General features: G+C 39.8%; 1 protein-coding gene across 24 annotated transcripts in view; it reads right to left on the bottom strand.

The window, feature by feature from the left end:
* LTBP1 (latent transforming growth factor beta binding protein 1) overlaps nucleotides 1-14,811 on the bottom strand; it is a 428,310-nt gene that overhangs the window by 84,727 nt on the left and 328,772 nt on the right. For all 24 annotated transcript variants that reach the window (XM_065891713.1, XM_065891712.1, XM_065891731.1 and 21 more), the window contains 3 exons: nucleotides 9,473-9,595; nucleotides 6,854-6,976; nucleotides 305-427 (listed from right to left, as the gene is read on the bottom strand). In XM_065891713.1, the coding sequence (XP_065747785.1) occupies nucleotides 305-427; nucleotides 6,854-6,976; nucleotides 9,473-9,595 (369 nt within the window). The remainder of the gene's footprint in view (nucleotides 1-304; nucleotides 428-6,853; nucleotides 6,977-9,472; nucleotides 9,596-14,811) is intronic.

The following is a 14,811-nucleotide window of genomic DNA, read 5'->3' on the forward strand; positions in this document are numbered from 1 at the left end:
TAATTTAGAATCGAGTACCAAGGTTGGCCCATGGAAGGAACAGCAAAGTACAGGTGATCTCAGTTACCACAGAAGCACACAAAGCTAGGACACAGTTCCAAAACACATGAGTTTCAGTTAACATGGTGCAGTGCAAAGCGAGAACTTCCTGTACTTGATGTAGACTCAAGAAAAATATTATACAAATACAAATTGGCATAGCTCACTTACATATAAAGTGGTAAAACCGCAGACTATCATCAGGAAGCAACGCAGAACTGAACAATAATGTAAATTATAATTTAGAAGATGGAGAGAGAAGTACCTTGACATCCTTTATTGTCATTTAGCTGGAATCCATCCGGACAAGTACAATCATAGGACCCTTCAGTATTAATGCAGTCTCCTCCCTGGCAAACACTATTGTCCTCCAAGCACTCGTTGATATCTACAAGTCAATTTACAAAATTTAAAAGACAAAACGTATTTAGCAAAACATTTTCCTTATGTTTACACACCAGACTCACATGAATGAACGCTATTTTACATCTCTCATAACGCATGATTTTAAATGGATGACGGCTTACCTTTTAGAGTTTTTGAGAAATGAAATATTTTGAAAGGATTTTAGCTTTGCACAATAAACAAATTTTAACATCAAATAAAATCAATTCAAAGAGGAAAGTAAAGATTCTATAACAAACAGTAATTTACTTGGTTAAATTCTCCGTGATGATAGAGAATAAAATTATTCCTCAAATAAGAATATCTTGAGCATCTATTTATACAAGATCCTATATTATGCATTACAGGAAAGGTTTTTAAAGTACTTGGCATGCTCCCTGCCTCCAAAGGAAGATGATTGTACCAAAAAACCCAAATTATATTAATAAGAAAAAACACAAAAATATTGAGTTGCTTTATAAGTTCAAAATAATTTAACATAAGAACTGTCAAAAAAGATATTTGTCAAAAGACTAAAACCAACTTCCAGTGTCACATGAATTTAGAGAAGAGACACTACAGAGGTCAAAGGTGGCCTGGGTGACATAAGGAACTTACTTGGAGCCTTGACAGCAGGGTGGAAAGTGGCAGAGGCGGAAGAAGAGTTTTTGGTGGGCAAGGGAGTCAACAAAATCAAAAGTCACTTACTCAGCAGTTATCACAAACAGGTATAATGTTGCCTGGATTTTTTCTAACGTATGTACTTATAACGTATATGCAACTAAAAATGGTTTATGTAACCAATAATGGGTCTTGACTGTGAGCATGTAAGACAATTAATGACCCCCCCTTGCTGCATGAACTTGAGGCAGATCTTTCACTAGGGCTGTTTATTACCTCATTTACTCCTAGTCAGAGCTCATTATTCCTAACACACTCCATGAGCCCCGATTCTGTTGTATGTGTAGGATTCAAATTATTAGCACTGAAGAAACCTAAAGAACAAAACCTTCTTTGTTTTCTCAGAAATTTGGCATGTTATGGCATTTCTTGCTAATAATTATGATTGCTGCTAAAATACATGAGGAGGTCCAGGAAGAAGTGAATATGGAGACTGTTGCTGCCTTATTCTCCTCGCTGTCTGGTTGAAAATGTGGGCACAGGAATTAAATATTCCTCATAGAACCCAAGCAACTAATTAACTGCCTTCCGTACCATTCATGGGGCAGATAAAAGAGAAGCACCTTATAATTTCATTCTATCAAAATAAATTATTATGAGGTTCACCCATTTTTAAAGTGTTTCTGAATACTTGATCCTAAAATGTAAAACAATGCTGATGTGACTCCGTCACAACTAAAGTGATTTATCACTTCTTCTTTAGTGTGTTTCTCCAACTTCACTGAAGTGTAATTTACATAAAACGAACGTGTCTATGAGTCCAGTTCAATGAGTTTTGACAAATGTAGACACATTCTTGTGACCACCATCACAATCAAGGCACAGGCATTTCTGTATCAATTTATACCTGTAAGGATCCACTGCTGGATTCTTAACATCATTGCAAATGCAATGTTTTTTAAGGAATTAATGACACACCTTTGTAAGAATGTCATTCTGTAGTGACAAACATTAAGCCTGGTGACATTTTCCTTAGTCTCTTTTTCCAGTCTGACCTTAAAACCTCCATTCCTGTTAATCTAATGCCTTGGGTGTTATACTTTCTGTGAAAGAATCCGTAAAGGAACCATCATGCACAATTAAGAAAGATAACAGCACGGAGGACTAAGTGTCTCCTGCAAAGCCTGACTATGCCAACAAAGGTTTTATTCACTGATTAACTGACCTTTGGTAGATCAAGATTCCTAAAAGTGGAACCAAATTTAATTGAGAAAAGGTTTTTAGACATAACTTCTGTGAAAATAATTCTTAAGCCCCAACTCTCTGCTTATTTCATGATTTTGAAGTGGTTGAGCCAAATGGGGATATTCTAGTCTACTGTCTATGGATCTTTGCCATAAAACATGTACTAAAGGGGCTTCCCTGGTGGCACAGCAGTTAAGAATCCGCCTGCCAATGCAGGGGACACAGGTTCGAGCCCTGGTCTGGGAAGATCCCACATGCCATGGAGCAACTAAGCCCATGCGCCACAACTACGGAGCCTGCGCTCTAGAGCCCATGAGCCACAACTACTGAGCCCGCGTGCTGCAACTACTGAAGCCCACGTGCCTAGAGCCTGTGCTCTGCAACAAGAGAAGCCACCACAATAGAAGCCCGTGCACTGCAACGAAGAGTAGCCCCCGCTCGCCGCAACTAGAGAAAGCCTGCATGCAGCAACAAAGACCCAATGCAGCTAAAAAAAAAAAAACAAAAAACCCCCACAAAACACCATGTACTGAAGGAATAACCTGGACCAATCATTACCAAAAAGGCATAGGCATTTCCATTGCCCCAAAAGGTTACTTGTGCCCCTCTTCTGTTTGGCTTCTTCTGCTCAGCATAGCGCTTTTGAGAGTCATCCAGGTTGTCATGTGTATCAATAGCTCTCTCCTCATTACTGCTGAGTAGTGTTCTATTGTATGAATGCACCACGATTTGTTTACCCTTCACCTATAATGAGTATTTGGACTGTTTACAGTTTTGCTGTTATGAACGAAGTTTTGATAAACATTCATGTGTAAGTCTTTGTGTGAATATATGCTTTCATTTTCCTTGAGTAAATTCCTAGGAATAGAATGGCTGGGTCACATAGTAGGTTTCACTTTTGAAGTTTCTAATGTGGCTGTATCATGTTACATTCCCACCAGCAAGGTAAGAGAGTTCCAACTGTTCCATATTTATTCTAATAGCTCCACAGCCATTCTAACAGGTGTTGAGTTGGAGGTCCATTTTTAGATTTACCTTTCTTTCTTTGCTCTTTCGGAAATTGAGACAACAAAATAAGAAAAGGCACATCTGATCATTAGCATTATGTGAAAAATCTCAATTCAAAATAGAGCAAGTAGAATCCTGAGGATATGAATTTCAGGAACAACACTCTATTACCAATATACGTGCCTTAGCATAATGGAAATGTGTCAGCTTTGTTCACCCTATCCTAAAATAATTTTCATTCACTTTCCAAAATCTAAGAGAAATAATGTATATGAGAGTAAAAGGAAGCATTTAAAAAATGTTTATAAATAATTGTACAGATTTTAAAACCCAGTGCACTGTTAGAGCCTGGTTTAGTTTAAAAATTTTGCAAGATCTCTATCTTCAAAAGCAAAAAAAAGAGTAGGTGGAATATTAAGAGAGCCCGATGTGGGATTGTCTGACACCACCGACTAGGGTGATATGAAAGAGGAATTTCTTCTAGGAGTTGGCCATCAGGCTTTAAGGATAGCAACAGTCAGTCGTGGTCACCTCTCCACTGAGACTGCTTTGGCAGTCACCAAGGACCTCCACCTGGCTAGATGCCATGGTCAACTTTTGGTCCTCATCTTGCCTAGCAGCAATGTTTGACACAAGCTCATCACGCCCTCTTTGAAATGTTCTCTTGGATTCTGGTTTTGCTCCTTCACTTGCCACTTTTTCTCAATCCCCTCTGCTTGTTCCTTATCACCTCCTCACTTCTAAATAAATGAGGGACAAGGACTCAGTCTTTGGACAACTTCTCTCTTCTAGCTACATTCACTCCCTTGGTGATCCCATCCAACTTCACGGCTTTAAACGCTGTCTACATGCTGATGTATCCCAGCTCAGAACTCACCCCTGAATTCCAAACACATAGGTCCAATTGTCTTTCGGATATCTTCATGTGGATACCCACTGTAGGCAACACAAACTGAAAATGCCCAAGTCAAGCTCTTAATCTCCTCCACAAAGCCTTTTCATGGAACACTCCCCCAGAAATAATCAAATGCCATCATCTCAGGCTAACCTCTGCTTGCCTACTTATTTAAGACCATCAGTCTCCCTCCCTCCCTCCGCACCCCCCATGTACCCCACTTTAATTTTCCCCTTAACATTTACTGCCATTTAACAAACTATATAGTTTATTTATTTATCATTTTTATTGTTATCTCCCTCACTAAAATGTAAGCTCCACGAGGGCAGGACTTTTTGTCTGTTTGGTTTATTGCTGTACATCCTGTACCTAGAACAGTGCCTGGCACATCCTTGACCCTCAAATTTTTGTTGAATGAATGCATAAATGAATAAATGGATGACTCTGACTTGGAAAGAAATGTCAGAAGGTAAGAAATACTAGCACTTCTTCCCTTTTTCGATTTGGTCTGCAAAGAAATGACCAACAGAGAAGGGCCATAGGAAGACAGAGTAAATCATGAATCCTCTTCTCAGGCTTTGCAAGGGACTAGCACGGAGCAACCACAGCAAGGGGCTGGGGAAGGTGCCAAGGTAGGTATGGAAGCAGAGACTGTGCCTGGAGGGAAAACAAGTCAGAGAGGCAGAGCCTTTGAAGGCTGAGATGCCAAGATCTCTAATAACCAGGACAACTGAGGCCACCCAGAATCACAGACTGAGTGGCTACTGAGTGTGCTGGCATACGTTGCCCACAGAAATCAGCACAATGCCTGGGATTCTGACTCCACGAGAAGGCCAGCAGGACTGCAGGATAACGCTGCAAGAAAACAAGTCTCTGCCAGAGTTAGAAGAGGAAAATTACACATGTAAATAGAAATGCCAACAAGAAAGATGGCTCTTCCTCCCACAGCCGTGAAAGATAAGTGAGCCGTCACAGCTCAGTTAATTACGGCTGCATAAGACTGGGAAGGGTCAGAAACAGTGCTGGCTGGGAATTAGCAGGCTGAAGTGCTAATATCGTTTCAAAGGGAGCTCTGAATTAATTGACTGGACTCCAGTCCTATTTATAACCTAAGACACTAGGGAAATTAGTCCTGACTTGAAAAGAGTCTGATTATATACTTAAAAAGAAGCTTTCTAATGGAACATATATATTAATAATACCAAGGAAGCTGGGGAAACGTTTTTATTTGGCTTTTCTTGAAATGGATGGTTTTAGAATAAAAATATTGGACTTCTGGTGAAATGGTTACATATTAAAACAGCCAAAATAGAGGAACATGTCCTATAATAAGCACCCATTACCCAAGACTTAGTCAATGGCCTGGTTATCCTCTTGGCTAGGCCAGGAATTAGGGCAAAAAACATACTGGTGGTCAGTGTAGGTTTTCAGTGCCTTAGCATGTGCCCTACCACCTACTTACTTCTAGAATAGATTCTTCCATGACTGGCTCCCAGAAACACGACTGCCTCTTCCATCTTGCATTGCCACTATGTTGAATCATCAACATTTACCCATATGTTGGAGAGTTCCCCATCCATAGTTTTCAGACAACCAATTATTATTGTTATTATGACTTATCACTTGATCATTTGCCTATTTTTTCAATAGGTATGTTGATTACAACTTTTCACCGGTTGTATTAACCCTTTGAAAAACGTTGTTACCTTAGGATAAAATCCTAGAAGATGGCCCACTGATTCAACAATAATGTACATTTTAACACCTCTGAAACGGTACCAATTGCCCTCCAGACAGGTTGTGACTGTTTGAGCCAAGTTCTCTGGTCAGAAGAGAAGGATACAATACAGTTGATCTTTCCCAACCAATGGGACTGAAAAGTCCAAAAGTATCTGGGGCCACTGAAGTATGTGCCACAAAACCAATCACTGAAAAGCTCATTCTCTTCTATCAAAGGTGGGGTTCAGACCCTCAAGCAGACACCACCTCGCCATGTGAGGCAAACCCTGCCATGTTCACATTTCTGCTTTCATAACTGACAGGGTCTAAATGCAGCAAATCAGCAGATGAGTGGGAAAAACACACAGTGAACACAGAGAATTCACAAGTGACAGGCTGGTGACAGGCAGCTTCAGCAGCTCTGACCACCCAAAGGGGTTCTGAGCCAAGGCAGGTAGTGAAAGTGGTTAACAGCTCACAAATGCTATATACATGGGTTATCTTGAAGAAATATTTTATGTGAAAAGCTCAAAGTTGAATTAAAGTCTGGCTTTAGAAACTTTACATTTTTCTGGAAAATTAACTTGTCTTTACTTACTTGGATCATTGGTACCACTGGTCCTGCATCCCAGTGGATGCTATACAGAACTATACACCCAGGATAAACCATCCACAGCTGAGAAAAGTTAAACTGATTCTTTATTCATTTAGCTGGCATAATTCTTCTGGCATAACTGCTCTGAGTAGTGTAAGGAAAACCTTGATTCTATGCACTTCTTGGCACTATTTGTGTGACCATGGGGAAAATATCTTGCAGGGACCTCGTGTCCTCAACTGTGAAGTCCAAAGTATGGGGTCAAGGACAGAGGCCAGGATGATGTCCAGATTTCCCTGATCCTGATTCTCACATTTTATGATTCTGCAATCAAGAGCAATTCTCACCTTCACAATGGTCTCCAAGGGCGGACGCTCTGTAACCCTGGTCACAAACACAGCGGAAGGAGCCCTCCGTGTTCCTGCACTGCCCATTACTGCAGAGATGACGGTGCTGGCATTCATCAATATCTATGAGCAAGAGAGTAAAAAGAAACTTAGAAGTGGTGCTTTAAAAGTGAGTTTTTAATCATTCATGTAAGGGAGGTCTATAAACTATCTGGTTTCTAATTAATTTAGAATTTTCATTATGTGATTCAAACTGACCTCTAGTAAAAAGTCACTCATTAATATCCCTGTAGGGAAAACCAGATGAGCTTAAAATTTTAAGCAGTGAGCTAAGAATCTGTACATATTAATTCCACTGGTCACTGATGAGGGGCAAATACTTGGCTGTAATCTGGGAATCACAACGAAGCTTCTTGGAATTCCTTCTATAGGTTCAAGTTTAACACTCTGAGTTTAAAAGCACTAAGGCCTGTGATAGTCTAAAGCAGGGGTCAGCAAGCTACAGCCCACCACTGCCTATTATTATAAATAAATAAAGTTTTATTGGAAAATAGCACCACACATTCATATACTATCTGGCCCTTTACAGGAGAAGTTTGCTGACCCCCCTGATTGAAAAGTGTCATGGCGTGAAGGTCTTCAATTCTTTTTCAGTAATTTACCCTTTAGACCCCTAGCAATCAGGCTTCCACCTTCTCTCTCTCTCAGTGATTTTCTGGGCAAATCTAATGGTCCTTCAAATGGGCTCTCAGCCCATTTGATGCCTACATTGCTTCTGAATCTCTCTTGCTTGACACACACATCCTCTGCTTAGAGATGATTTGTTTTGTAACCGCAATCCTGAGCTCAGGCTCACACACGTGCCTGCATCATATCCACACATAAAAGGCATGATAATATACTGCATGTATTCCATCATTTACCTTCACCATCAGATCCTGACTTTCCTGAGGCAGGGCCTCTGTCTACCACATCTTTTTTGACTCCTTAGATGACCTAGTGTTTCAACAATCAGCAGGCACTTATTTCATGTTGTTTGCTGATCAACTTTATTCATCACATTTTGCATATGTGTATCTACTTCTGGCAATGTGATTCTGCAAGAGTTAACACCACAGGGACCCTACAGCACTGTTCTATCCTACTCTGCTTTATAGCATCATTCTGAGTATCCTGGCATTTAGCACCTAACATTGGTTTGCCCCTATGTCTAACCTGGTGGGTGATTCTCCTGTGTCTGACTTATCTCTAGGAGTGACATCACTGGCTCTTCAAAAGGAAGGACTATGAACACGACGGCCTTATTATGAGTGGACGTCTACCCTTATCACACACACTGTAAAGGTCAGGATTCATTAAATAAAGTATAAAAACTTTGAGAGGGACTAGAATCTAGAACAAATTACTTAATTTATGTGTGTATATGAGTGTGTTTGTGTGTGTTTGATCATTCTTCACCTCTAGATTAGGTATTGTAATGACTCTCTTTGTTCTAGAAAGGGATAATTGAAGAAGGTTATGATAATATTGGTAGATCCCTTTGTAGGACCACCATACATTGTCTCTTTTATAGCACTACCTCAGGAGACCTTTCTACGTATTAAATATCTAAAGTTTACATACAGACATGGATATGATTTGTTTCCCTATAATAAAACAACTGATCAAGTACAATGTGTATTCTTAAATAAATGATGTTTAAATGACATTTCTTTTCAGGAACTCTGGACACTTGCGCTTGTCACTGGTGATACCATAGTATTTTCAAGCTCAGGAAGCATATACATGTTGGGAAGTGAAGTACAGTTGACCCTTGAACAATGAGGGGGTTGGGGGGGCCACCACCACACAGCCAAAAATCTGCATTTAACCTGACAGTTGGTCTTCTGTCTCCACAGCTCTGCGTCTGAGGATTCAACCGACCACAGATCGTGTAGTGCTCTACTAAGTATTCACTGAAAAAACTCTGCGTATAAATGGACCCATGCAGTTCACACGTGTGTTGTTGAAGGGCCAATCTGTAATTCTGTATGAAGTTCAATGAAGAAAAATACTTTTTTTGAGTCTAAGGTCAACCCCAGTGAGGTCCAAAATCCTCACTATCACCTGTAGGAACAGGGTATATTTCACAAACTTTATCCCTGAGTATAAGGGGGATGCTATTTCAGTCTCCCTGAAAAGTCTTGTTTAGTGATTATTTTTTTTAAAGTAAGAATTTTAAAAAACTCAATGCATACAAAAACTAGATCATTGATATTCCAAAACATAATACCAGGCTGACATAATTCGCTTCTAAGTGTTAATCCTATTAGGTGAAACTTTCAAATGATTTTAATACAATTGATTTTCTGCAAGTAAGGAATTACACAGAGTAACCATTTTTCTTTCCAATAGTAATGCCCAGCCACTGACCACTAATACCTTAGTTTTCAAATTTAGACTTTTCCCATCCTGTTTCATCGACTTTCCTGACTTAAGTGTAAGTCCCTTGATTTCTGGCACAATAAAACAATCACGTAGGTAGCTTCTCAAAACCCACTCACTTTACTGAGTGCACATTTTTTTGTAGGCACGTGCCTTAGACTGCAATCACAGTAGTTCATGGTGCTACACTCCTACCTTCACACTGGTCTTTTGTTGCTGACAGCTGGTAGCCCTGCCCACAGGTACACCTGAAGGAACCCTCGGTGTTCTTGCACTGCCCGTTTATGCACAGATTCCCTTGCTGACATTCGTCAACATCTGTAAACACAATGACAATTGTTTACATTAGTTCTTATATCTAAACACCCCATTAGCTAAAGTTTGAGACTGTAAACCAAGCTGCTGCCCTCAAAGCCTTCCATTTCCAGGCTGGCCTTTTAAGGCATGAACCACAAGAGAAACTTTTTAATAAGCAGAAAAAAAGGCTCTGCCCTTTCCAATGCATTCTGGGGTTATTATCACAAAAATAATAGTACTTCTCCTAGGTGAGGCATTCTACATTTTAGTTTGAATCAGCCCACCGGTGTACCAGCCATCAACCTCAGTATGCTGAACTGTAGAAAAGAAATAATTACAAATAGATGATAAATTTATGATGAAGTAAAATTGTTTTCAATACAACATCAAGCTCTTTGCCATCTCTCTCTCTCTCATACTTTGGATATAGCACAAACACAATATGAAATATTTTAGAGTTGAAAAAAGAAAGAACCTCAGCACAAATGGCTACGAGGCAGTTTGCAGACCTGTAGAAGGCAGAAAAAAAGGCAGAATTAAAACTCTCCCAAGAATTTACAAAACAAAACCATAATGGAGGCAGTTATGGGAGGAAATAGAGATTTCTACTGTACTAGAAGAACCTGGAAAAGTATAAGGTCAAACAGTTGTGTTAAAGGACACTGAGCTCATTTTCAAAGTAACAAGGAAAGCCAAGAGGCATGATGTTTTGATGATAGATGTTGGAATGTCTAAGGAGAAAGTGATGAGTGAGGACTTTTTTTCAAATGCCTTGAATAAACATAGAGCTCTTGACTGAGAAAGAACATAATTCTTTATAAGTTTCCTAGTCGTGGACATGAATTTACACGAATGAAGAAAAGCCTGGCCTCCTCAATACCTTGAACACTTGTGGTAGAAGCAGCGCGTGTTTTCTAAACGCTTTTGTTTGGGTGTCAGGTTGGTCTGATCTAATTAGATAGTGCTGTCTTGCCTTCTCTATGAGGACACAGCCTCAGAATGTTCTGCTGAAGAGCTAGTCAGTTTGTAAGAGTTTATGATCGTTAAAATATGGAAGGACTGAGCTTCACCACCTCCACCACAGGTCTGCTGTGAGGATTAGTGGAGACAATGGATGAAAACACACCAGCCGGGTACTCAGGGTGGGAGAAAGGAGTCCTGATTTTAAAAGAGCAGAACTTGTTTTAAGGAAATCACATCCTAAAGATCAATGTCTGATTAGTGCTTCCTTCTGAAAATATCCTGTTACTTAAAACGCATCTACAAGGTTTTAAAAAATTTTTTTATCTAGCAGGTTCTTATTAGTTATCCATTTTATACATATTAGTGTACACATGTCAATCCCAACCTCCCAATTCATCCCACCACCACGCCCCTCTTCCACCACTTTCCCCCCTTGCATCCACAAGTTTTTGCCAGGAGAACTCAATTAACTGAACAGTCCTTTCCCTCAAGTATCACTGACAATTACCTGTTTCCTGAGCAAAGTTGCATTTCTTAACCTCTAGTGAGGCATTAACCTTTTGAATTTTATCTTCATGCAAGCAAGGTGTCAGGTTATGCTTCCTGAAAAAGCTCACATTGACTATTAATGTAATTGGAGTTCAGAAATTTGTTTCTGATTTAATTTCTTGCAGAAATTACTTGAGTTTACTAGAAACTTTTGTTTCACTTATTGTGAAGTTGATCCCTTTTGTTTACATATAATTCCTGGCTGCCAACTGCTGACTACCAATAGAGAAATTAAGTAAGAATTTTGTCTTACGAATGATTTTACACCTTTCCAGCATTCTCAGTCTACTAGCTTTTCAAGTGGTTGACAGCAAAGACGAGCCCACACCATGTTTTCTTTCAGCACATTCTATAAAATACTTGAGACGTCAGTTCAAGAATTTAAGACCAACAATAGCTCATGTAGCTGGTTGGATCTCACGTAATGTCTGACAACATTTTTAATGCTTTGGCCTCTTTTTGACTTTCTCAAAGAAGATGAAAAATTAAGCATTCCCATGTGAAGATGTTTGCAAGACTATACCCTCCATTCCAAGTACTGTCAGGATACACCAGACATCTTACATAAGTTACTCATTTATGTTGGGAAGACTGTCAGAAGTAATTCATTACAAGTAATGATACACATATTTGGAAAAACTCGAGGCAACTCTGTTATCTTGAATGAGGTGATCTTTGGGTCTTTAAAAGGACACAGGAACAGAGGCAGCATAATTCTACACATTAAAAAGCATTTTTTCTTTTCTGATGAGGGACAAAATTCCTATGACAGAAGAATACTTTCTAATAAAATAGGCATGCAGGACAAATGTCTTCTCTCTCTTGTGCCAAGAGATGAACAGAAAATATTATTCTTCACAAAAGGTATTTGGTTGTTTGGTTTTTTTAATCAATTTATTGTTTTATTTTTATTTTGGCTGCGTTGGGTCTGCTGCTACACGCAGGCTTTCTCTAGTTGCGGCGAGCAGGGGCTACTCTTCATTGCGGTGTGTGGGCTTCTCATTGTGGTGGCTTCTCTTTTCGCGGGGCACGGGCTCTAGGCGTGTGGGCTTCAGTAGTTGTGACTCTTGGGCTCTAGAGCGCAGGTTCATTAGTTGTGGCGTACGGGCTTAGGTGCTCTGTGGCATATGGGATCTTCCCGGATCAGGGCTCGAACCCGTGTCCCCTGCATTGGCAGGCAGATTATTAACCACTGTGCCACCAGGGAAGTCCCAAAAGGTATTTCTTTAAGGGACTTTTTGCCCATATTACTGTGATAAGTCCTGCTCAGAGTTAAAATAGAGACTATCTCTAGGGTATCTATACATTTAGTACATACAGCACTAAAATGTACAAAGAAATACAAAGATACAAATAAGTAATGGATTAATACACTAGATAATGTATTTACAACCTGAAAAGAGTTGTCAGTACATTGAGTGAGGTGAAGACACAGTCAATGCGGTGCTGTTTCCTCTGCCTGCTAAGGTTTTCTCCCCCCTGTATTCAATATTTTAAGACCAAGTTCAAATAGCGACACCTCTGCAAAGCCTTCCCAGAAGCATGCAATCTGAATTAGTCACACACTTCTTGGCTTCAGCAGAACTTTGTACATGCCTATTATTCGGTGAATAACAACATCTACCACAAAATGTCATGCTCTGCCCCTGCCTTATATCTCATTCTCCATGTATTATCTCTGATATCTCATTACCCTATATTATCTCATGCAATCCTCACATCAACCCTCACAGATGCCATCATTGTTACCTTCTTGCAGATGAGCAAGTAAGCCCTGGCGAAATGAGATAACTTATCCAAGCTAACACAGCTTCAGAGTATCACAGCTAGAATATGACATACTGCCTTTTAAAAGAAAAAAAAAAAAACGAAACTCCAGACTTATTTGGATTTCACCAGTTTTTCTATGCAGGTCCTCTTTCTGTTCCAGGATCCAATCCAGGGGAACACATTATATGCAGGTGTCTCATCTCTCCAGTCAGTCTTTCCTTGTTTTGACAACGTCAATTGCCTTGAGGATATGGGCCAGAATTCCACAGAATGTCCCCAATTTGGACTTGTCTGATGTTTTTCTCATGATTAAGACAGGGGTTACAGGTTTTTGGAAAGAATAGCACAGAGGTAAAGTGCTTTGGTCCTCACATAATGTCAGGAGTACATGACATTCACATGACATCACTGACAACTTAACTTTCATCACTTAGTACTTCACTGTCTCCAATTATCTGATGCAGGTTTGCATCTCTTCCAATGAGTAATAGTTCTTTGAGAGATTTCAGCCTCTTGGTAACATACGCAGTGGCTGGAACATGTTGGTTCCTTCATACACTTGAGAGGAAGGAAAGGAAGGATGAATAGAAGCTTCTGCAGCAGCCCAGCAGAGTGCCCCAGAGACTAGAAAATACGAGTGTTCCTAGGGGTGGCATCGGCTGATGGTGTGAATTCTCAGGTAGTAGGGAGACTGACTAGAGAGGAGCAGGCTCATCTGGGAGGGCAATGCCAAGAGGAAGACGGTGGTAATGAGTCATTCATCCAACATGTGTTTACTCTGGGCATTTTCCCTCTAGAGAGCCCAATCCTCGAATTTTAGGGATGACGTGATATCAGGAAACCTGAGATTATTTATCCAAGGTGGTATAGTGAATCCCTGGAAGAGCCAGGATTCAGGTCAGTAGTGAGGAAGAAGATCGGTGTGCAGGGCAGGATAATTATGAGCAAGTACTTGAGTCAAAATAAGCACAGAATATACCCAGGGCAGTTGTGACATCACTTGGATGGGACAGAGATTGCAAACTGAAGAAAGCAGTGGGGACAAATTTGGAATATGAAGTGCGGGCCGATTACAAGGGTTTTTATGAATAAGCAGATGAGAAGAAGCAGGCAGACTGGGAAGAGAAAGTAACATGACAGGCAATAAACCAGATACAGCAATCAAATAAAGATTAACAATGGCTTCTAATGCTGAGAACTTCAGCCACCATTAGTCCTGTATGTAAGGAAGATATAATACCTTGCAAGTGATTCTCATGTTTAACTTTTTCTGAGGAGATGCCCAGCTTAAGGAGTCAGAAGGAAAGCTGCGGATGTGGGAAAGGACCAGGAGAAAAGGGAGATGTGCCTACTTCATACACTCTCCTGGGAGTGGATAGTATTTTGCTGTATGGAAGGAGTAAGGCGGCAAATTCAGACGTCTGTGAATTCCCTACCGCCAGTGGAAGATGCTTCAATTCTTACAGGTCAGTAGCAGGGTAACTGTTTACTGCTTCCCTACCACAGTGATAAATTAACCACTACCCCTGATCCTTCACTTTCATTGAGACAGTAAAGAAAAATTTTTTTACTTATTTCCTCTTTCTCCCTTTGAAAGAGCATGCTTTTACGTATAAAAGTGATGGAAGATAGCAGAAGGGAAACAATCCATAGATTTAACCACAGAAAAAATGAAAACTTCTTAAAAAATTATTTAAAAAATTAGCAAAACCTTGGACAAATTACACTGATATTCTAAAGAAAACGGTATACGTTAAATATACACACTGTACATAGGTTTATATATATATATCCTATATATAAAGTGTTCATACACATTGACTTAAAAACTTGATTAATGGGAAAAGATATTAACAAATTTACAAAAGAGGAAATATAAATGTTTAACAGAGGTATGAAATAAGTGTTTAATAATTAGAAGTGTTTAGGAAATTAGCACATAAAATACATATTAA

This window comes from Phocoena phocoena, chromosome 14 (genome assembly GCF_963924675.1).
Source record: "Phocoena phocoena chromosome 14, mPhoPho1.1, whole genome shotgun sequence".
In the NCBI taxonomy this organism is placed as follows: Eukaryota; Metazoa; Chordata; class Mammalia; order Artiodactyla; family Phocoenidae; genus Phocoena; species Phocoena phocoena.